The following is a 21,614-nucleotide window of genomic DNA, read 5'->3' as shown; positions in this document are numbered from 1 at the left end:
GCGAAACTGGCAAATTTGACGATATTTCGCCAAAGGTTGAAGTTCGAAAATCGTCAAATCCACCAACATGGCAGGCTTCCATGTGTTTAGCTTATTTGCATTTATTTGGGAATTTGCCGAAATCTTGCCAAATTCGCCACCGTTATGACTGTGGCAAGATTTCGTCAAAATTGCCAAATTCGCCATTGCCTGCATTTCTGAACATAAGTGTCCTAAATAGCCTAAACTAAACAAACAAAAAAGCAATGGAATTAGTCGCTAATACAGAGCAGTTGTCAATTGATTGTTGAAAGAATTGTCGAAAGTAATTTCGCGCTTGCTTTGGTTTTGCTTTTCTACGCTCTGTGATTGGCTAGCGAGATTCGATTCGTGCACTTTCTCAACCAATGAGAAGCAAAACCCAAACTAATCGTGACCTGGGCGCACGCTTTTTCCCGCGCTTGGCACCGGTTACATGTATTTGCTTCGAATTCTGATTGGTTTATTGTGCTCATTTAATTGTGATTGGTTTGAGTTATTACTTTGGTTTGGGTCTTACGACACTCAGTTTTGAATACTGTCCTTGTGCCTTGTTAACGTTATTGTCTAAAATGTTTATTTCTATTTTGCGGGTTACGTAAAATCACTACTTTTGTATGGGAAGCATGAGCGCTCGTTTTGTATCAGAAGTATGTACTTCTGTTTCTATGTAACAGTCAAAGAGTGAATTTACATGGCAAACTGAAGTGGACAAAATTAATAGTTGTGCCAAAAGAAAGTTTGCACTCACTTCAAACTGCATTTGGTGCGCATGTAAAAAAACCCTACGGTTTTCTCTGGAAATAAAACGACATGTTTGACAAACATTCAAACGTCAGCTGTGCGAGTTTGCTCAAACGCCAACAACTTCTCATATCATGATTTTATCGCGATGCGAGCCATTTTGCGAGCACTGCAACGTTTGTGTTTCCAACACAGTTTTGCAAACACCAGAATTTACCTAAAAGAAGTCATTTTTGTTCAAATTTGTCTTTACGCACTGGAGCGAAGAAAATCTTATGCGTTAGCGAGTTGCTTTAGTTTAGCCTACCAATTGAGAAACAACGCGTGTTTATAAATCGGAAAAACAATTGACTCTTTCAACGGCGGGAATCATAATTATGATAATAAAGTGTGTTAATTAACATAAGTATATTTACCTTAAGCCATTGCCCTCACATTTTATATGCAGTACTTACAAACAACTATTGGTACTTAAACTTCGCCGGAGAAACCGAGTGCAAGCAGGAGAGGAATAACATGTTTTTCCTGCGACACTTTACAGTTTGTATTTTGGTGGCTCTCTCCTCGGTTGTACTTGCTGACGAACTGGAACAACATTCTGCTTTACACGACTCGAAAGTCACTCATGACAAAAAGTGAGTATAAGGTGAACGAACGAGATAAGTTAATTATCGCCGTATCAGTCAGAGAAATAACCGTGTCACACGGTTGAAAACGGTACCTTGATGAGCATAACCCGTATATTCGATTGCTTACCGGCATCATTGTAGACTGAGGTTTTCAATGTCAGTGGTAGCCGAGACTTATTTTACATGGCGCGCGCTGTAAACTATATGCAAATGTCTGCAAGAAATTTAAAAATCACAAAGCTATTCCTTCATATCTGAACTGTGCAAGATATAATACTAAAATTTCCATGTTCGGTTCAGCCGAATGGAAACTGAGGAAACCGACTGCTGGGCAGGATGATGTTCGGCTAAATTAGTTTCGCTCTATCAGACTCAAGTCTCGCCATGATGGTCTTTACCCGGGGGTCTTTACCTCCAAATAGAATGTAAAACAAAATTTCTGAAGAGGTGGTCTATGTTTGGACCAAATGTCATCGTTTATCACTTTTTTAATACGCTGACGAACGAGTTCGCATCGACGGACAGATTAATATGAATTAATCGTCCGGTGTTACTATTCATTTGTTTTTATATTTCACGATGATGACAACTGAGCTGAGCCTGGCAGTTAGCAAAACTGCTTTTAACTGTTCTGTGCAGCCGGGTACAGCAGGTGGTTGGGATTGAAAATAGTCACATCTAATTATTCAAGTTACATCTTATCTTTGTTTAGCCTTGGTTGGAAAAGGGTCAGTCTTTTTTTTTTTCTCAGAAAATGTGACGTGTCTCTTGTTTCCACCGAAGTGCCTTCAGTTTCGAAAAACTATTAAATATGAAAGCGCGACATGACATGACAATAAAAGACGAACGGTACATGAAAACGGTTTTTATTTTCGCGATTTTCCCGTTCCTAGTAACACGCTTCGGGGAAGAGAGTGTCTGTGGAGCGTGGGGCGAGCGCCAAGATTGCGGACGTGCAACCTTCCTTTTTTGGCCTCGCTGACCGCTTCGCCCCTTGTCACTCATAGATCCCTTTTTGTACCCTGCGCAGTCCACACACCACTAGCTAATTGAAGAAAAGATTTTTTCTCCTGAATTGAAATAGCATAAGCTGCACATGTTACAAAAATCCTCAAGGAACACACACAAAGGAGGTTTTCCTCCACGTCTTCGTCCTGCATGACTATAAAAAAGGTCTTCCTTTGACTTTCGTTCGTAGTTAACCAAAGGAAAGGCAGGCTCGCAACAGGTTTTCTCGAAGGCAAAATATAACGATTTTTGTGGGATTTTATCGTGAGTTCGGTAAATTTGCAACGTATAATAGCGGGTATTAAAGTGCACCGCGTACCTTGTGAAATGAAGTCTGTGTTGTTTTCTGACTGTTTCATGTCCTATTAATAGTATTGTAGCAAGATTTAGTGTTTAGTTTGTCTCCAATCTTGTTCCCAGGGCTTTTCCCTTGAAACGAGGCTGACTTGTCTCCTCCTGGCAAAGGAGGAACGTGTTGAGAACCAGGGTTCCCTGCGGATTAAACAGCTGAAATGTCTATGATTGGAAAGGGAGTCACTACTGCACTTCTAGTTGATCTAACATATTTCCCTTATTACTTCTTTTCCTTTCCTTATGATAGCCACATTAAAGAGCACCTCAAAGATGAAATAGGCGATATCAAAGAGGAGGAGATGAGCAATGAAGACTTGCAATTCCACTACTTTAGACTTCACGATTATGATAACAATAAAAAGCTGGATGGTCTGGAACTTATGCAAGCCATGAGTCACTATCACAAGGAATCAGGAATTGAAGATGAGAAGGAGACTTCTGATGAGGCAATGGCTTCCACTATTGATCAGATTCTTAGTTTTGATGACACAAACAATGATGGGTATATTGATTATCCCGAGTATATTAAATCACAACAGAAACTGGATGAAAAGGAAAAGCCTGAATCCACTAAACCTCAGCGATAAAAGGATACTAAAGACCTTAATATAAGACAGATCTGACTACAAAATATGGTATAATTTTTTAATTCATATGAAGTCATTCTCAGTAAATGCTGTTATTATCCAGTGTTTGCCATTACCAACCTGCAAGTTATGGAACTGCATTGATAGCTTTTGTGCTTGTTGGCTCATTGAAATTTTTCTAAGGCAACAGTCTTGCTTACTAAACAAAATAGTAGTTGTGTCAAAATTTTTTTTTTTTTGTTAATTTCTCTTCAGCATACCACATTTTTTCTCAACTAACCCTTTAAGCACCAATGTTAACATGGATATTCTTCTCACTCTCCTTCAGATATTTCTTATCTAACTAGTTGGGAGAATTTGTTTATACATCACGGTATAATTTTTATTTTTGGTGATTACTTCCTGTGCAATTAGTCAGGCCATGATTTTTCAAGATGATATCAACATGCTGGTCAAAGTTGAGGCTTAGAAGGTTAAGCCCCTACCCTCATAAAATGCCTTTCCTCAACAAGCACCCACTTAATGTTGCAAAAGCTGAAAGATGTTCAAAAGGCAAAACTAAGAAATTTGATTTACTTGTTTGAGGAAATGGAGAGTACCTATACATTTTGGAAGATTTTTAATCTTAATTTAACAAAAAATGATTATTGCCATTCTTATCTCTGAGATCTAGTGTGGAGTCTCCAGCCAGGCTTAGACTTTCGTTGTTTTAAATTTGCATTTAACCAGTCTAAAACTGTTCTCAACTTGTTGTCTGTGAAAATAAAGGTGAAATGTATCTGCAGTGTTGTTAAGTTCAGGAAAAATTGCCACAGTTGCAGTTGATGTGGGCTCTACACACAAAGCATTTTACCACGAATGTAAGAGAAATCTCCTACAACTGCTGTCATTTCGTCAATCAGTTTCAAACTCAGAGTCACCAGTTATCTTGACATAATGTTGTCAGTCTTCAAGGATAGTTTATAGTTAATGACAGCAGCTCATGTTCAGGTTGTACTTTACGTTATTATGCATAACTTGATAAGAGTTTTAGGGGTGGGTGTGTTGTGGTTCAATTTATCTGTGGCTAATTTTTGGATTTTCCTTTAGTTAGTTTTTGTTTATGACAAAGTATGATGATGAGTACAAAATAAGGGAAACTGACAAAAATTGAACCAGGACTTGAAATTGGACAGCAGATACAGTGGAATTATTTAATACCGCACAAAAAAAATGTCATACATACACCTAACTCTACTTTGCAGTATAATTGAACTGAAGGGTTTTAGGCAAGATAGGCGTGACTAAACTTCTCCAAATAAACCCTAGTTTGGCACAAAGACTGATTAGTGATAACCAGTCTCTTTTTCAAAATAGGGTTTATTAGGAGCAAATTATTTCAATTTTAAGGCAAAAAGTCATTTACACCTCTCTTGCCGTAAAAACCTTCAACTGTTGGAATAACAGTTGCATGCAACAATTTTGAGGATGGGCATGCAGCACTATTTAGAAATTTCATGCAGTGCTGTACATAATGCCATGTTTGGACCTTTTAAATCGCGCCCATTATGTTGTGCACAGTGCTGCATGCCTCGACCGCAGTTCAGGGTCCAAAATTGCGCTCTCCTGGTCGCCAATGCGACTAAAAATTTTGCACTGGCGACCAGAATTTCACAACTGGTCGCCAGCGGGCGATTAACTATTTCATGTCACGATCATTATACAAACAATAACTTTGATTTTCAGCCAAATCGATAAAAATAGAATTCAAAGCCGCCCGCCAATTGGTCACTTACTTTTTACCTTTTTACTGCTTTTGAAGTATAAAACAGATTTTCCTGTTATTATAAATCTATCACAACACTTCACAGCTCAAGCAGTGCGAAGCTTCGCCGCCATGTTGTTAGAACGAGAAATGCTGCACGGTTGTGGCCTGGTGCGAACAACATGGCGATCCGTCGATCGTCTTGACAGAACGCGAAAGGAAAGATCGTTTACGGTTAGAACATAGAGCAAAGAACCAACCGGCAGTTTTTCAATCGGTTACATCTCTTCTCCAAAGGGTAGAGACAAGAGAAGGTATAAAGTTGACTTAAAACATTTAGAAGTCTTATGAAACTGCGTATATAGCCGGCATTCGATTCATTTGTCGTGGTTTTTCAGTGGAAGGTGTATAAATCGCCATTGCGGCCCCAAACGCAAACGCGTTCTCTTCGTTCTGATTCTTAAAAGAAAAATTGGCGACCAGAATTTTCCATCTGGCAACCAAAAATTTGGGTTTGTGTTTCGCTGCGAATGAAAAATTTTATTGACACTTTTTTTTTCTGCTTTTTGGCGACCACATTTTTCCATCTGGCGACTGAAAAAAAAATTTCAGTCGCCACTTGGCGCCTGCCTAAAAAAGTTAATTTCGGACCCTGCAGTTGCACACAGCACCACAATAATATTGTCTGGATCTTATCAGCACAACATGTTCTGCTTCAGCCTTGTTTTAAACATATTTTGATGTTTTAGAAGTATACTGAGGACAGTAGTCTTCTTCTTTGGATGCCAGTTTCTGTCGCTGAAAAAATGGAAAAAGCCACCAAAGGTACCACAGACGTCCACAAATACCTATAAAATTTTTCTTCCATCCTTGGTCGTATATAAGTATGTTGTGTCTCCAATCATAAGTTGTCTGCCCAGAAAAAATCAATGTCATCTGAAAGAAGAAACATCCTGAACATCCCAAAACTTGAACCAGGCAAAGCCATGTAATGACAACCACTAAAAAGTAAAACAGCGTGACACTTCCGGTCCATAGTTTGAACACTGTCAACAGTGGAATTACCTTGGAGATCGCTTCAAAGCTTAATGGAATTAAAGGTCCAGTCTTGTGGTGTAGATAGATCAAGTTTATAACGACAACATAAGCAGATCCAACGCACACAAAGAAATTAAATACTACAAAGAATCTCGCGTTTGCGTGACCAACGCAGGTGGCAGCAAAAAAACAATGATGGTCACGCCTGACAACACACTTGTCACAGAAGGAACAGTGATGAGATCTTAGGGGCGAGTTTTGTTCGCAAGATTGACAGTAGAAAACTCCATCTCTCTCTTCATTCAACGTATCAGCCTTCTTGTAAGACGTGTCAGTAGTTATCAAGTAATAATAGTTTCCAATCACGTTGATCATAGCGTACATAAACAAAACCAAACTGACTGTGAGGAGCTGAGTGGATTGCCCAAACAACGAAGGTATCACGTGAAAAATTTCCAACCAAAATACAAGAATGATCATTATAAAGACATATCCAACTCCCATAGAATGTGCTCCTAGTATGGTAGTTCGTGGAGCTTTACCAGAGTACTTGCGCGGTGCAAAATCATTCATTTTAGAGGACATTTTGAAACACAGAACTTGACAGAAATCGACAGAAAATGATTTTCAAAACACAGCTTTGCAGCCACGCCTTTAGGAAGCTTTGTTACTTTTACATCAAAGGTTCCCTCACTTGTACGATATCCGCTGTTGTATTTCGCGGGAGAATCAAGTCTTCCTCGGCTTCCTTCCATGTGCTAGCGAGACTGATCATACAGACAAAATGAAATCAAACTTCAAAAGGCGTTCAGCGTTTGCTGTTTATCAATCTCAGCTTAAAAAGGAAGCTGAAACTCCACAGCAGGAAGAAGAAAAATCTGCTAAGACGCTTGGCACAAAGAAGAGACGACACGAAGAAAATTCAGCCAGCCGCCCTTCCAAAAAGTTCAGCAAAGTTGAAGAGTCTGAGACGAATGGAAAGTTCGACCACGAAGATCACAGCTTAGATATCGTGGAATCCAAGCAAAGAGGAAAAGGAAAATTGCTAAGCAAAGCTAATAAGCTGCGACAGAGCCTGACACTTTCAAGCCGAAAGAAAAAGAGACAAGGATATCAAAGTTATGATGGTGATTTGGAGAAGTCGTCAAGTAATTTGACCATGCACAGTATGCCAGAGAAGGCAGAGTGCAGAATAGACAACAATTCAGCAAATGGCAAAGTAGAGCATCATGATCGAGTTGACTTGCAGGAAGGCGAGATGGAAGCCGACAGACTGTTCTCGTGGTTAATAAGCCCAGTGAAACCTGGGAAGTTTTTCAGGTACATGTAACTGTAAGACCAAGTCCAAATGTCGCACTTCTGCCGCGTTGAATTTATCCTCCCTCACAGACACTCTTTTGGCTCGTCACACAATCTTGGAAGGAAAGATTGCATGGCAAGCCATAAAAGAGCACTTGCGAGGGAGGCTATGCTGTTATGAGGGGTTGCAAAACACAAATTGCAGTTAAGAGTTGAGCTCTCAGTGCCCTGCCACTGTGACATGGCAGTCATTTGTGCTATATTTGTTAAACCGAACTGCAAGGCAGGGCCAGGACAAAGTACAACAATGACTGCTAGCAACACCACATAGCAAAGTTACTGTATGTCATTTAATTCTTCCAGATTTACGACTCCACTGTTCTACTTCGGAAATGTTACACGAAACCGTGGGGGAGGGGGGAGGGGGTACTCTCCTATATAAGCTATATAGGTATGCGCGGTGCCAAAGGGTATGGTTTTGAGCTGTTTTGAAGGGAAATAGGCGATAGATTTTAACCATTGTGGTCTAAAAGTTGAAAACAGGTATGGATTCTAGAAACCCTACCAGGTCAGAAAAATGGGTATGAATACAATTACTGTAGAGGACATGCATGTTTAAAGAAGGGAACCGAAATATTTTGGTTGGAAATACATGTAGGGTCAGGTTTTGAGAACCAAGCCACAAACCCCCATCAAAAATTCCGTGGAGTACATCATTATCACCATTATCACAGCTTATTCACCACTACCATGATTCACCATCTCCACTGACGTTACCACAATTACCAACATGACCACCACCATCATCATCATTATGGTCCTCGTCATTATCATCCACATCGTCATTGTTATGGTCATACCACCCCATGGAATGTCATCAGAAATTCCTAGGGGAAGGGGAGTCTTAAAAGTCAAAATTTTAGAAGCAAAGTATGAGGCTAAACTGGAATTTCCTGGGGGGATCGGGGGAGCAAAACAAAAAACCTTCTCTGGGGGGAGTATGGATATTTTCTGGAACTGCACAATATATATCATTGGCATCATCGTGACTGTTATCATCACAATCACTTAATTACCGCCGACCGGTTGGCACTGCTGACCGGTTGGCTCAGTTGGTAGAGGACCAGACTGCCGTGCGGGAGGTCGTGGGTTCAAACCCCGGCCGGACCAACACTCAGGGTCTTTAAATAACTAAGGAGAAAGTGCTGCCTTTGCTCTGACTTCTGCAAATGGCTAGACTTTCTAGTCTTCTCGCATAAGAACGATAAACCGTAGGCCCCGTCCACAACCCTTGTTTGAAAGTAACTCTGTGGGACGTTAAAGAACCCACTCACTGTTCACAAAGAGTAGGGAACGTAGTTCTTGGTGCTGTGGTCTGGTCTTTGTGTGTATACTCTCATGGTTGGGTGGGTAAATGCTCAGAGATATTAGCTGCATAAACTACTCTGTAAATCCGAGGGTAAATAAAGATATGATGATGATGATGATGATCCCTTAATGACAAAAATTGCAAAAAATTCTTTGTTTCATTTGATTTCAGTGATTTATGGGAACAAAAGCCACTGTTGATAAAGAGACACCAAACAGCTTATAATGATGGCTGGTTTAGTACCAAAGAGCTTGATGATATACTTAGAAAGGTGAGTTTTAATAAATTTATAGTGATAATAAAACTTTATTGAAATTACCTTAAGTTGTAAAAAGTACAGTGATTTTACAAACATATATAGAATTTATGAAAAGTAGTTAATTTTGGTGCATTTCTCTGAAATTTACTCTGTGACACACAGTGTCTTGTAATGAGTTACATGTAAGATCCTTTTTTGTCCTATCTTTTCAGCGCAGTGTTCAGTATTCTGTCAACTTGGACATCACTTCATATAAAAATGGCGTAAGAGAGACTCATAATCCCAAAGGCAGGGCCCTTGCACCAGTTGTTTGGGATTTTTATGAGGTACAGTGTACATCAATATTATAGGAATTCTTAAAAGCATGTTAAATTTTGTAGTTAAGCACTTTTCGGTAAAACTAGTACTGCAATCAAGAACTGTACAATGCATGTAGATAGCAGTTTCAATGGAAAGATGCACTTTTTAGTTTGAATTTTTCCTTGGTAACCTTCATACTGCACTAGTCTTATAGATGACAGTTCTTTGGTCAACTTGACCAACTCTTTTACTTCAAGGCTTCTATCAAGGATTCAACACGCAGAGTTTCTTTCGTGGCTGTTGTCTTGTTAACTTTGGCCCTTCCCCAACCTTGATTAGGTCATTTCTATTTGTACATAGAAGCCACCTTGTGTTTAAGTTTTGGAATATTGATCAATATATGTTGTTGTTGCTTATCCATGGATTCAGTAAACTGGTCTTACCAAAATCTTCCTCATAATGGTCATGTCTGACACTACAGCGGACTCTAAATTCTTCCCAAGGGTAACCATTATTAAACGGTTTAACTGCAATGTCTTATTAGTTTCTTTTTTTTTTTATCTACAGAATGGCTGTTCTGTCAGATTTCTAAATCCACAAGCTTTTTCCCCTTCAGTTTGGAAGTTGACATCACTGTTACAGGAATATTTTGGTTGCCTAGTTGGTGCAAATGTGTAAGGAGTTATACCCTAATTCCATATCTTTACATCACATAAATGATAATACATCTGGGTTGCTATTAATGTTTTAGTTTCCTTATTTTCTTTGGTCAATCCACAAGTCAATTTCAGAATTGTTACAAATGATCATAATTTTCTCCTTTATTTTAGTTATTTAACTCCGCCTGGTTCTCAAGGATTTGCTCCACACTATGACGACATTGAAGCCTTTGTTGTACAACTTGAAGGTAGAAAACACTGGCGGCTGTATAACCCCAGGTAATTAAACTTTATTTCATGAGTGTGACAACAAACAGCGTAACAAGTAAACCAGACCATGTACCATTCCGTACCAAAGAAAATGATACCATGTCATATGATGCACCATACTATCAGCATACCATACCATACATGTAAGGTATACCACATGGTACCATACCGTACCATACCATACCATACCATACCATACCATACCATACCATACCATACCATACCATGCCATTCCAAAATTATATACAGTGATTATTTATTATAATACATATTGCTACTATAAGTTAGGGAACCTACTAAATGACTATTATTTTACATCTTGTTCTGCAGAAGTGATGTAGAAGCACTACCAAGATATTCCAGTGGTAAGTATATAAATTATCCAGTCATGCAGCTAGCAGCTTGGGGCAAGTTTAAGCTTTTTATCCAAACAGTTTTTTATTGATACAGGGCTCCTTACTCACGTCATTGTACATGTAAGTTGTACATATGTAGTTTTAAAAATGCAACTTAACTTAGTTAACACAAGGAGCTTAGTGGTCGGAGTTATCATCAAATAATGCATTGAAGCAGCCATTCTGCCTCTGTGAACTCCAGAGTGCTTTGGTTGTGTGGTGTGCTTTACTTCATGTTCTGAAGGAAAGTGTTCCTACACTGTATTTGTGGTTTCTGTCGATCTCCTTCCCTACCCACCCCCTCTCTCCTTGGGCTTTCTCCACTTTGTTATGTGTGATGGGTGCCAGGACAACTTGAAATCATGGGGACACATGGCTGCATTGTACATTTAGGTTTTGTAGCCATGGAAGCAGACTGTACTCAAAATCCACAGGCTTGCTGGCTGGTTGCCCGTTGAAGTAGCTGGATTTTCCAGGTAGCCAACTTCCACAAAGTAGTACAATATTGTTCAGTGTAATTAATTTTATTTTATTTCTTCTTAGCTAATTTCAACCAGGATGAAATTGGTGAGCCTATCCTTGATACCGAGCTTGTCGCTGGAGATGTTCTTTATTTCCCAAGAGGAACAATTCATCAGGTCAGTGTACCATTTTTCTTGATTGAAATCTTCTCTGGGCTGTGGTTTCTAGTTTTTATTTTTAGTTTAATATACATATCTTTGATGAGACATATTTCGTTTTTCCATTTTTTCTATTACTTCTGTAATTAAGTTTGATTTTAAAGATTTGTAAATAATTAAGTAATTCAGCCTTTAGGCTGCGAAGTGATTTTTAAATGAACTATCTATCTAAACTATTGATCTGGTGTAGCCTGTGCAGCAGTTGAATTGGTGAGGGGGAGGGGTGAGTGAGAAAAGTAAGAGACAAAATTGGAGCCTGGGGAGTAGTGAGGGAATGCCTACCATATTAAGACCCCCTACAATTGATTTTTGTCCAACGGCTTTAGTTACCATAATCAAATTAGGTTATCTGTCAATAACTGTCAATTCGCCCATCAGGGGTAGGAAATGATGTGGGGATGTTGGGGGGAGGGGAGGGGCTGGGTGCTTAAAGGCTTAATTCTGTTAATTTAATAGGTACTGTACTGTCTTGTACTGTACTGTAAATGTTATATTTGCTATATAGTAATAAATATTTTTCATGCCACTGAGCTTATGAAAGAGGCAAGAAATGAAATTCTCACACACTGAATGGGGACTGGGTATGAGTTAGGATATCAGATGTCACATTCGGTCATGTGATTCAGTTTTTGTTTTCTTGTCATAAGAAGCAACAGCTTCCCCACCCTCCAGCCCCTGATGCCAGTCTGTCAGTGAGTCTGTAATCTTTGTGGAGTTGTTTTTTGTTTTCTTGTCAATAAATGCTGTTGCATTATTGTGTCTGACAGACAAATGGCATTCAGTGTGTAAGAATTACAGAGAATTTTTGAAAGAGGATGGCAAACTGTAGTGTGACCAACTTGGCATCTTATTACCCATACATTTTGACACCATGTTTGATAAGACTGACATTCTCTGGTCATTGACAACATAATAATAAGAAGAAGTAAGCCACTTACAGTCAGGAATATTTAGCTGTCATGCTGGTGACTCGAGAACAACTTTGTTTAAGCTCGCAAATAATAAATTATAAAAAGTTATTATTATTATTATTATTATTATTATTTAATATTATTATTAACATATATTTTTTATTTAGGCTGACACACCAAGCGACACTCACTCTTTACACATTACTTTGTCTACATATCAAAAGAATGCTTGGATTGATTTTATGGAAAAGGTGAGTAATTTTTAAAAAATTACAAGTAATCGCTTTGAATGGTTTTACTAATTTTAGTGAGCATGTTACTTGTAGGAAGGGTGTCACCAGTTGTAATATTTCTGTTTAGCATTGGAAAAATAGTGCAGTACAAATTTTATGATGATGATGATGATGATAATAATTAATTTTCAGTTACTCCCAGGAGCACTGCAAATAGCTTTAGAGGAGGATTTGGAATTCCGACAGGGTCTACCACTCAATTATCTTAACTTCATGGGTGTGGCTAACTCGGAGCTGGTAAGCTACAATAAATTATAATTTATTCTAATTGAAATGACCGTTGTATGCACAACTTATTAATAAGCAGTTACGAAAAGAAAGCCTGAAAAAACGTTCTGGCTTTAACAAGATTCGAAGCCGTGACTTGCGATACCCATGCAGTGCTCTACCAACTGAGCTATCAAGCCAACTGGGAGCTGGTTTTCTTAATATACCTAACCTGTGATCATACCTTCCCTCCCTCCCTACATCTCAAAGAAGACGCCTGATTGCAGGTTATAGTATACATGTAGAGATGGTACAGTCTTCAAACGAAAGGTCTGGAATGAGTGTAGAAACGAAATGTGGGACTGGGGAGAGACACGATCACACGCTTTTGAGTCTCACGTGCGAAGATCCACGCTGTCGGCGCTTCGCGCCTTTGGAGCGACTTTAGGTAAAAATTAAAGAGAAAAAAAAACAGACTGCTTTGCACTCCCATGTTCGTTCTAGCATTGAATGTTTGGTTTATCAACAGAGTTGATAACTAAAGGTAAATCTGCCACCGTAAAGAGATTTGAGTGCTGACGTTTTGAGTGTTAGTTAGGGCTAATGCTCGAAATGTCAGCATCTACTCCCCACCGACGCAGCACCACAGTTTTTTTTTTTTGGAGAAACTTATCCCTTCATCCACTCTAATATTGGATCAGTTCGGAGTTGCATTTAACAGCTGGGCCCATCTAAAACTTGAAAAATGGTAAACAACCGGAACTGTTAACCATGGTCAACTTTTATCTTATCATGTTGAGCACACCAAAGAGAGGACGGAGTTTCTGAGAAAAGTGGAGAAGCTGATGATGAAGTTAGTTTCACATGCTCCAGTAGATGCAGCTGCTGACCAGGTACAATACATGACTGAACCATAAATAACTAAATAAACAGATATATAAACAAAATAACTTTGGTCAACGAGGGTGACACTTAGATTCCTCAGATTCCGGATCGAATTGCAATAGGAAATGTTGTTTTTGTGGAGAGAGGACAACCGGAGAACCAAGAGAAAAACCCTCGGAGCAGGAACGAGAACCAACAACAAACTCAACCCACAGGTGACACCGAGTCCGAGGATTGAACCCGGGCCACATTGGTGAGAGACGAGTGCTCTCACCACTGCGCCATCCCTGCTCCCCAGAACTCTTTATTCCCCACCTCAGAAAAGCTGGGCCGTTTAGGGGTATTTGACTTTTGTAAATGATTTCTTTTGTACACTCTCCTTCCCTGGTTCCAAAATATTGGTCAGCCATGTTAGAAGTTATCATTTTGAGATTTATTTCCTTATTTCCCAAATACGCCATATCAGATCAGACCAGATCATATAATCCATTTAACGCAACTCAAATTTACAGAGGATACAGATTAGAAATAAACATATGCGAATAAATATAATAACATCTACATAGGGAGTGAGTTGGGATCATCCAAATAGCAGAGGGTAATCTAGTGCATGGTCCCAATTGAATACAATATTACACACAGCGTTGTTAAGGTCGCCTTTATGATAAAAAAGGTATTTTCCCAACGAGAACATTAAAGCGAAACGCTTAAAATATTCCTTCTTGTGTTCCCATATCGTTTGGTGTTAAGAGCATGTTTCCGTAAGCTAATACAATGTGATTTGTTCGAATGCTTTAGCTGAATATTTAGGTCGCAGAAAGTTTTAGGAAACGGAATGTTGTTTCCCGAGTTTGCGAGCTGTTGTCGGCTTTCCGAAAATGCTAGCTGGCTTTTTTTCACATTTGCCCCTTCGAAAACGAAAGGAATTATGTTTTCTAGTGTTACGAAATATTGCGCTGACACTTTGCCGTCGAAAACCTTAGATTTTCTTCAAAACTAAATCGGAATTTCTGAGGTGATTAATTCCTTCCGAACAGATATATTTCGGTGAAATGAACCGTATGGTGCCCAGAAGTAAATACTTTTTCAACTAAAAATTGTCACAAACGTGTGAGTGAAGTCTGAATCAAACTAAAACTATGTTACTGCATATAGAGTAGTGCAATGCGAGTGAAATGTCAAGCAAATCGTTAAATCATTTCTTTTTTGCTTCTGTTGTGTGTGTTCAGTTAGCCGTTGGTGTTCTGCGTGATTGTTTGCCTCCAGTTTTGACTGAAGGTAAGTAAAGGAAACTACAATACTGAGGATCGTTGCTTTGATGAAATGATGTGATTTAAAACGAGTACTTTTTCAACTCATAACAGAGATCTTTTGCTCCACTTTAGAGGAAATACAAAAAAGTATATTTGGAAGCAGTTCATCATGGAAAGACGGGGAAATCTCTGGCAAAGTGACATTTGATGAGGAGACTGAGATTAGACTGATAAGGAAAGGAGTTGCCAGGTAATTCAGCTGAACTTGAGCATTGTTCCCGCAATCTAAAAAATATGTGATGTGATGTGTGAAAGTTGCTTAAAATATTACATCACATTTCCTTTCGTTGCGCATATGCCACTCATTGGCATTCCAATCCTAACAGTTTGCAGGATGTTTGTCCCATGAACATAGTTTAATGGCCTTAGCTCCCACGAGTCTCCTGTAGCTCAGTGGTAGAACATCCGAACTAGTAATCGGAAGGTCTTAGGTTCGACTCCTGATAGGAGCACTGGGAATTTCTTTTTCCGAGTTTGCCTGTGTCGTTACTGAATAATACATTTGAATACACTCAAACAGCTTTTGTTTGAATTCTTTAATTTAGAGAAATATGGACCAATATGGCAAATATTAGCTCGGTCATGTTAATAGGTTTTATTGTGATTTTGACACGGAACGCTTACGTTGTAGTCTCTTGCCATTAACGCTTATATTTTTTATGCTTTTACAGGCTCGTCGTTGAAGGTGAATGCGTGAATGTTTATCACACGCTGGAGAATTCAAGAGTCTATCACGAGACAGAGCTGGATCACGTTGAATTTGGTTTAGAGGTAGGAAGATGTTTACACTGTTTTTAACTCTTTTCTTTATTTTCAGAGGGGCGAATTTTACAACCATCTTAAGGGCTGTTTACACAGGTGATATTTAATGCCGTTAGATAGATTGGGGTGGGGGGAGGCTTATTGGTTATGTGCAATGTCATTACGGCTACAGAAAAAAAATGGCACTAATTCAAACTCCCGGCATTGAGAAAATAATCAGTTTTGTAACGAAGGACTGTGGCTGTGATGGTTAGAACCTTTTTTTTCTTTTGTTTATCTTTTGGTTTCGGTATGGGATGCTAGTCCGTCACAGGGTTACCTCCCCCACCCCTCCCCCTGTTTCGACATGCCCCTCTGCATAAAGACAGACAATGCGTAGTAAGGTAATAGACCCTTCTCCAAAATGGCGGCAACAGATTTGAATGAGTTAAAATTGAACTGAATGAAAAACTGATACCATCAGTGGAAGGAGCACTTTTACTTTAGTAACCTTGCAGAGTTTCAGCATATTAGGTGTTATATCAGCTTAGGAAATGTAAGATGAAATTTGACAAATTTACAGACGTTTGTATTTGGGGGTATACGTCTACGTCTAGTGCTGATATACGTTTTTATTTTTAACTTATTTGAATTTTCGGCCGCCATTTTGGAGACGGGTCTATTACACGACACAACGTAGGGACCAGTCTTAAACCAGCGACTTTCCGATGCGCCAAATGTTGTTCCACCCCGCGCGCCTCCAAAACAAACAGAGGTGCGCAATTGATCTATGTTTCATTGCACTTTTCTTCAGGCCGGTCCGGTGCTAGAGATGATCTTGAGCAGTTTCCCGGAGTACATCAGAGTAAAAGATCTACCACACGATGATACGAACTACAAAGTATATACTGTTTTTGGCAATTTGTTTTGTGTACATAAGTGTGTGTCTGTGTGTCGCCTCTTTAGGCACCGTTCATTTTTTAGGGGAGGGGGAGAGGGATTTTTCGTAGAGGAGGGGAAGGCTAAATTAGCCATTTCCGAGTTGCTTTGAACCTCATTATGAAAGCGAGGCGAAGTGCAAAGTGTTTTCATATGCAAACAAAACTAAATTTCGGCATATGGAAGGTTGAATTACGGTCGTTTCGCCTACGGGTCGTTTCGCCTACTGTCTGTTCGCCTACGACTTGAGGTGATTCGCCTACGGGTCGTTTCGCCTACGGTCTGTATTCGCCTACGACTAAAGTCGATTCGCCTACGTCTTATAAATATGTCAGTTCGCGTACGTCGTAAAACACATCCTACACTAGTTGATTCATCTGTTTTATGCGCGATCGGCTCTTCAGTTGAGTCAATTCCCAAAGCGTAATTTTGTGTGCTAAATAAACCAACTCAATATTAACTGCCCCTTTGGAGTTAAGTTGCCTTCACACTCAAAATCAAGCCTAACGAAGCTCCAATTACACTCAGCATAAAGCGTGTTCATTTCGCGACATTTTTATTCTAATACACTTCTTACATGCGGGGACGTTTAGGTAATCCGAGTGACACCCGCCCCTTAAACATTTTTATTCTAATACACTTCTTACATGCGGGGACGTTTAGGTAATCCGAGTGACACCCGCCCCTTAAACATTGTTATTCTAATACACTTATTACATGCGGGGACGTTTAGGTAATCCGAGTGACACCCGCCCCTTAAACATTGTTATTCTAATACACTTATTACATGCGGGGACGTTTAGGTTATCCGAGTGACACCCGCCCCTAAAACCGAGATTAAGTTCGATGCTTATTTAAATTTGGCGATCATTAATTGAGATCATAAGTTCGTAATTCTATCTTAACCAATGTAATTTAACCCAATTCGACTTAGCGATGCTTATCGATTTCGAAATTCTATCTTAACCAACGTAATTTAACTCAACTCGACTTAACCTCGATGCTTATCGATTTCGAAATTCCAGCCTTGTTCTACGTCTAAATTAATGTGTAACTTAACCTAAGGTAAAGTCAACCTTAGAAAACTTAGCTTAACGGCGGGGCAGAGAACATAGTCACTTCCATGACTGTTCCGAGGTCTGATGGCGATGAAACGGGTAAAGACAACTCCGGTAGAGCAGAAGGCGTACTCGAGTCTGTTGGTTTTAAGCACATATATTAGCTATTTGTTACTTCAATATACATTACTTGCAAAAAATTTTGGACGATTTTAATTTCGGACAAAAATAGTGTCCGAAAATAAAACCGTCCGAAATTTTAAGCGTCCTAAATTTTTACAGTATAGTATAAAACTTTAAAAGTACTTGTCCGAAATGAGGAAAAAAGTGTCCGAAAATTAAACGTCCGAATTTTTTTGTAAGTAATGTAGTGCATGAAATATTTTGGCCTTAAATAGTGCTGGAAATCAATCTTAAGATATGACAAAAAAATATATATACCTGCATTGATCATCGAACTAGCAGCAACTGGTACTGGCGTCTCGTCTCTACAATTGATGCAAGTCCATAAAATGTCCTGGCCGGTCCTTACTGCCTGTCGATACGTGGCTCTGTCAACGCCAGTGTGACAACGACGGTGTTGCCATCTGTCGCATCCACCGCAGAGTAGGGCCTCTTGGCGGGAGTTTACAATTTCTGCACAAAAGATGCAGTAAAATTCCTCCATGATATCGATGATTATTACTTTGTTAATAGTGTAGATTGACTTTTCGAATACTGTTGTTCTAACAAACTGGTGACATGAGAATAAAAAACTAGGCCTTTTATACTGTCAATGCCTTCTCCCATGGATCGAAATTGCAGCGATGTGATTGGTGAATGCTAATATTGTTTACAATCGTTTGCTAATTGATCTATGTTAAACAATGTCCTTTGAAATCAATCGTGTTAATGAGAAAAGTCTCACCTTTTTTTGTGTAGGCCGTAAACCGTTGTTACTTTAATCTAATCCTTGGTTATTTTGATCCGAGTCCACGCGTGAAAGCGCACTTTTATTTTTGAAATCAAGCTATGTAGTGTGAACAAGCTAATTTTGTGGTAAGTACTATGTATGCTAATGAAACTCTCACCTCCTTTAGTACAAGCGCCGCTCGAGTCACAAGTCTACACAAAGAACACTTTAACTCCATATATTATTTGTCAGCTTGCTAAGTTAGATGAACTGAAAGTACGCAAACGGAGCAACTTCAGAATTCCCGGACACATTTCTCCACAAGATAGTTTATAGAGTTAAAGATTCAACAAGTCGCAAAATCGACGTAGAAATTGAACCGACTGTCAAGTGGAAACCGAAGCTAATATCGTTATATATGTTAATGAAAGTCTCACCTTTTTTAGTTTAGGCGCCGCTCACGCTTCACAAGTCTACACAAAGACAGTGGCTCGCGCTTTTACAAGCCTGCACAAAGACCGTAAACTGTGATTAATTTCATTTTAATACACACCTTAATGCTCAGTTTTACAATCACACGTTTTTTTAAACTCATTTTAAGCAGAATATCATTCACACATTGACCCTTCTATTCGTAGACGCCGGGTTCTGCTATAATAAAGCTTTAGCGCGTTTTGTTTTTCTATACATCAAGGATAGAATGTATCGACTTTTGTTGTTGTGTTTTCTTTTTAAGGTTCCAATGACCAAAGACTTTAATAATTCAGATTTAAAATTCAACATATGAATCGTAGGCGAACTGACATATAAGACGTAGGCGAATCACCTCAAGACGTAGGCGAACAGCCAGTAGGCGAAACGACCCGTAGGCGAAACGACCGGATTCCGGAAGGTTTTGCACTTAGCCTCGCTTCATAGTGAGGTTCACAGCAACTCGGAAATGGCCTATTGGCTTCAATTGGGTGTAGGGGGAAGGGGAGGGGTTAAGAAACTTTATTCATTTTAAGTGAAGTTTGGTTTTGTATGATTTTGTCCCAGCTTCTTGTTACTGACATAGGTCCTTGTGCTGGGTACCCTAGCATGTGAAGATGTATCCTTGCTAAGGGTCGTGGTACAGGGAAAAGTCGGTGCGTTATGTAGCACTTAGCCTCTGAGCTCAGCAGGCGCTCTGGTTTATTTGGCGCGAGTTGTAGGACGACCAGCTTGGCGAACCGGAGTAAATCGCGAAAACCTGGGACGAGTCTTTCTCGCCGGCTCGGGAATCGCGGCTTTGCCGCGCGTGTGTTCACAACTCACGGCTTCGCCACGCGCGTAAAGCAGACAAGACGTCCTGCTCGCAAGCTATACAGCACTGGCAAAATCGTGTTCAGATCAATACTGCATGTGTGATGTGTAGCGGGGACATATCTCGCAGACATACAATAGCAACATATCGAAAACATTTCCTCGCCGTGATGAAAAATGAGTTTGGAGGTGTCCAAGGGACGTAGACATGATGAAGCGAGTTGTTACTTTTAAACTCGTGACACAAAAACTTTGCAAAAAGTTTTTTACCCTGTGACATGCGGGCGAAGACCCCGCTAAGTTCGACCAGAAACTCGATTCATGAATTTCATGTTCTGCGAGAAATCCCAATAAAGGTGCTCAAACAGTTACACTCGCGCTCTATAGAATACCTTTGATATTTGAACCATTCATGAACTTCATAAAATGAAAGTGTTGAAAATATTATATACCACTGAATTTACATATAGTGCGAAAATTGTTCAGGATGGAGTGAAGGTGCAGGACACAATTAACACCGATTAAGATACGGAAAATACAAACTAGATCAAAATGTGTTAATTAGCAAAAACCGCAACAGAGATGTATACCTGTTTCCAAGCAGTCGAACCATTTTACACTCTCCATTGATTGACTGATTGATTTTATGTTCATCCTTTTTTTGTTTCAGATCGATTTAGTCACATTGCTCTACGAAAAAGGAATTCTCGTCAGGAAGTAAAGAGAAGGGAACTTGGGCTTCTAGGCTTACTTTGCTATTCGGGAAACATGCAGCCTAGACGTTGAAAACAAAGTGAACTCGATTGAGCTGCTATGAAGTTCGATGGACGTTTTAATTTATAGCGTGGAATGGCAAAAAACAAACGGCCTGCATTACGTCCCACTCCAGAAACTACGGGGAGACTGGTACGAGTGAGGGAGAGAGTTCCGCTATACCGAGAAATTGCCTCAAAAATGCACTTATTCGTCGGCGCAATGTCCATCCGTAGACAGCTGTTTCGACAAAGGTTGTCCAAAAAAGCTTTTTTAGACAACCTTTTTCGCAACAGGTGTATCCAAACGATTCCACTTTATCCCTTACAGTTTTCTCATAGTTTCTGGAATAGGGAATTACATTGTACAGTTTAACTCGCCTCACTTCGACCATAGGAATAATTCTACATTTCTTCATAACTTACTCGCCTCAAAATCCAGAAAAGATGCATCCGTACTTTATAGAAAAAAAAAAACAGAGGAAAGGGGAAAAAGAAAAGAAAGCCAAACACTTGGCAAATACTTGTCAAAATGAACAAAGTGTGATGCAAAATTGTAAAATAAACTAGGTGTGGTTGCTTTTGATTAATATTAAAAGTAAAAAAAAAAAACCTTGATTTTAATGATCCGTTCTTCATTGCATCCTACCGTACAACTTTCTCCGAAGACGAGATCTTTGAAAACGAACATTTATCCATTATATGTACACGGGGACAGCAAAAATGGAGGTTCTGGTATCTTTTAGTTTCAGTACACACGGAAATGATATCGGCTAACTTGGATTGCGATCACCACAAAGTAGCATTTTCAATTGTGTTAATCGTTTACTTGTGGACAGGGAAAGCATGGAAACTCTTTGACAATGCGTTTTTAGAACTCGGTTTCAAGACTAAAAGATCGAACGAAGACGAAGAAATGTTGACAACTATAGGGCAAATCGGGGAACAGTCATACAGTCCGAGTACAAGTCTCAGGAGGAAGATGT

At 39.4% G+C, this 21,614-nt stretch overlaps 4 protein-coding genes across 4 annotated transcripts; 2 read left to right on the top strand and 2 right to left on the bottom strand.

The window, feature by feature from the left end:
* Positions 1–1,161: 1,161 nt before the first annotated feature.
* On the top strand, positions 1,162–4,119 carry LOC146478506 (multiple coagulation factor deficiency protein 2 homolog). The gene is made up of 2 exons (XM_085112143.1): positions 1,162–1,397; positions 3,001–4,119. The coding sequence occupies exons 1-2, from the start codon at positions 1,279–1,281 to the stop codon at positions 3,338–3,340; spliced, it is 459 nt and encodes a 152-aa protein (XP_084968269.1). The 5' UTR covers positions 1,162–1,278; the 3' UTR covers positions 3,341–4,119.
* Positions 4,120–4,513: 394 nt separating this feature from the next.
* On the bottom strand, positions 4,514–6,757 carry LOC146478505 (palmitoyltransferase ZDHHC22-like). Its single transcript, XM_085112123.1, has one exon. It carries the CDS (start codon positions 6,705–6,707, stop codon positions 5,811–5,813), a length of 897 nt encoding a protein of 298 aa, XP_084968249.1. The 5' UTR covers positions 6,708–6,757; the 3' UTR covers positions 4,514–5,810.
* A 94-nt stretch (positions 6,758–6,851) lies between these two features.
* Positions 6,852–21,114, top strand: LOC146478503 (ribosomal oxygenase 1-like). The gene is made up of 15 exons (XM_085112106.1): positions 6,852–7,442; positions 8,962–9,061; positions 9,262–9,375; positions 9,917–10,023; positions 10,180–10,287; positions 10,609–10,643; positions 11,217–11,311; positions 12,432–12,515; positions 12,690–12,794; positions 13,565–13,657; positions 14,879–14,927; positions 15,035–15,152; positions 15,634–15,733; positions 16,518–16,604; positions 20,547–21,114. Exons 1-15 carry the CDS (start codon positions 6,907–6,909, stop codon positions 20,595–20,597), a joined length of 1,782 nt encoding a protein of 593 aa, XP_084968232.1. The 5' UTR covers positions 6,852–6,906; the 3' UTR covers positions 20,598–21,114.
* LOC146478504 (uncharacterized) lies at positions 17,729–18,694 on the bottom strand. The gene is made up of 2 exons (XM_085111679.1): positions 18,142–18,694; positions 17,729–17,838 (listed from the first exon to the last, which is right to left on the bottom strand). The coding sequence occupies exons 1-2, from the start codon at positions 18,365–18,367 to the stop codon at positions 17,729–17,731; spliced, it is 336 nt and encodes a 111-aa protein (XP_084967805.1). The 5' UTR covers positions 18,368–18,694.
* Positions 21,115–21,614: the final 500 nt, after the last annotated feature.

This window comes from Pavona decussata, unplaced genomic scaffold (assembly GCF_977016875.1).
Source record: "Pavona decussata unplaced genomic scaffold, jaPavDecu1.1 SCAFFOLD_64, whole genome shotgun sequence".
NCBI lineage: Eukaryota > Metazoa > Cnidaria > Anthozoa > Scleractinia > Agariciidae > Pavona > Pavona decussata.
This window is presented reverse-complemented; position numbering and strand designations above follow the sequence as displayed.

Bases quoted from the DNA above. Each gene is read 5' to 3' on its own strand.
- LOC146478506 (XM_085112143.1), top strand. From the start codon at position 1,279: ATGTTTTTCCTGCGACACTTTACAGTTTGTATTTTGGTGGCTCTCTCC. The intron at 1,398-3,000 runs GTGAGTATAAGG...TCCTTATGATAG, and splicing joins AAAGTCACTCATGACAAAAA to CCACATTAAAGAGCACCTCA.
- LOC146478505 (XM_085112123.1), bottom strand. From the start codon at position 6,707: ATGTCCTCTAAAATGAATGATTTTGCACCGCGCAAGTACTCTGGTAAA.
- LOC146478503 (XM_085112106.1), top strand. From the start codon at position 6,907: ATGAAATCAAACTTCAAAAGGCGTTCAGCGTTTGCTGTTTATCAATCT. The intron at 9,376-9,916 runs GTACAGTGTACA...TTTTATCTACAG, and splicing joins TTGTTTGGGATTTTTATGAG to AATGGCTGTTCTGTCAGATT. The intron at 14,928-15,034 runs GTAAGTAAAGGA...GCTCCACTTTAG, and splicing joins GCCTCCAGTTTTGACTGAAG to AGGAAATACAAAAAAGTATA.
- LOC146478504 (XM_085111679.1), bottom strand. From the start codon at position 18,367: ATGGAGGAATTTTACTGCATCTTTTGTGCAGAAATTGTAAACTCCCGC. The intron at 17,839-18,141 runs GTATATATATTT...TAAAACCAACAG, and splicing joins TAGTTCGATGATCAATGCAG to ACTCGAGTACGCCTTCTGCT.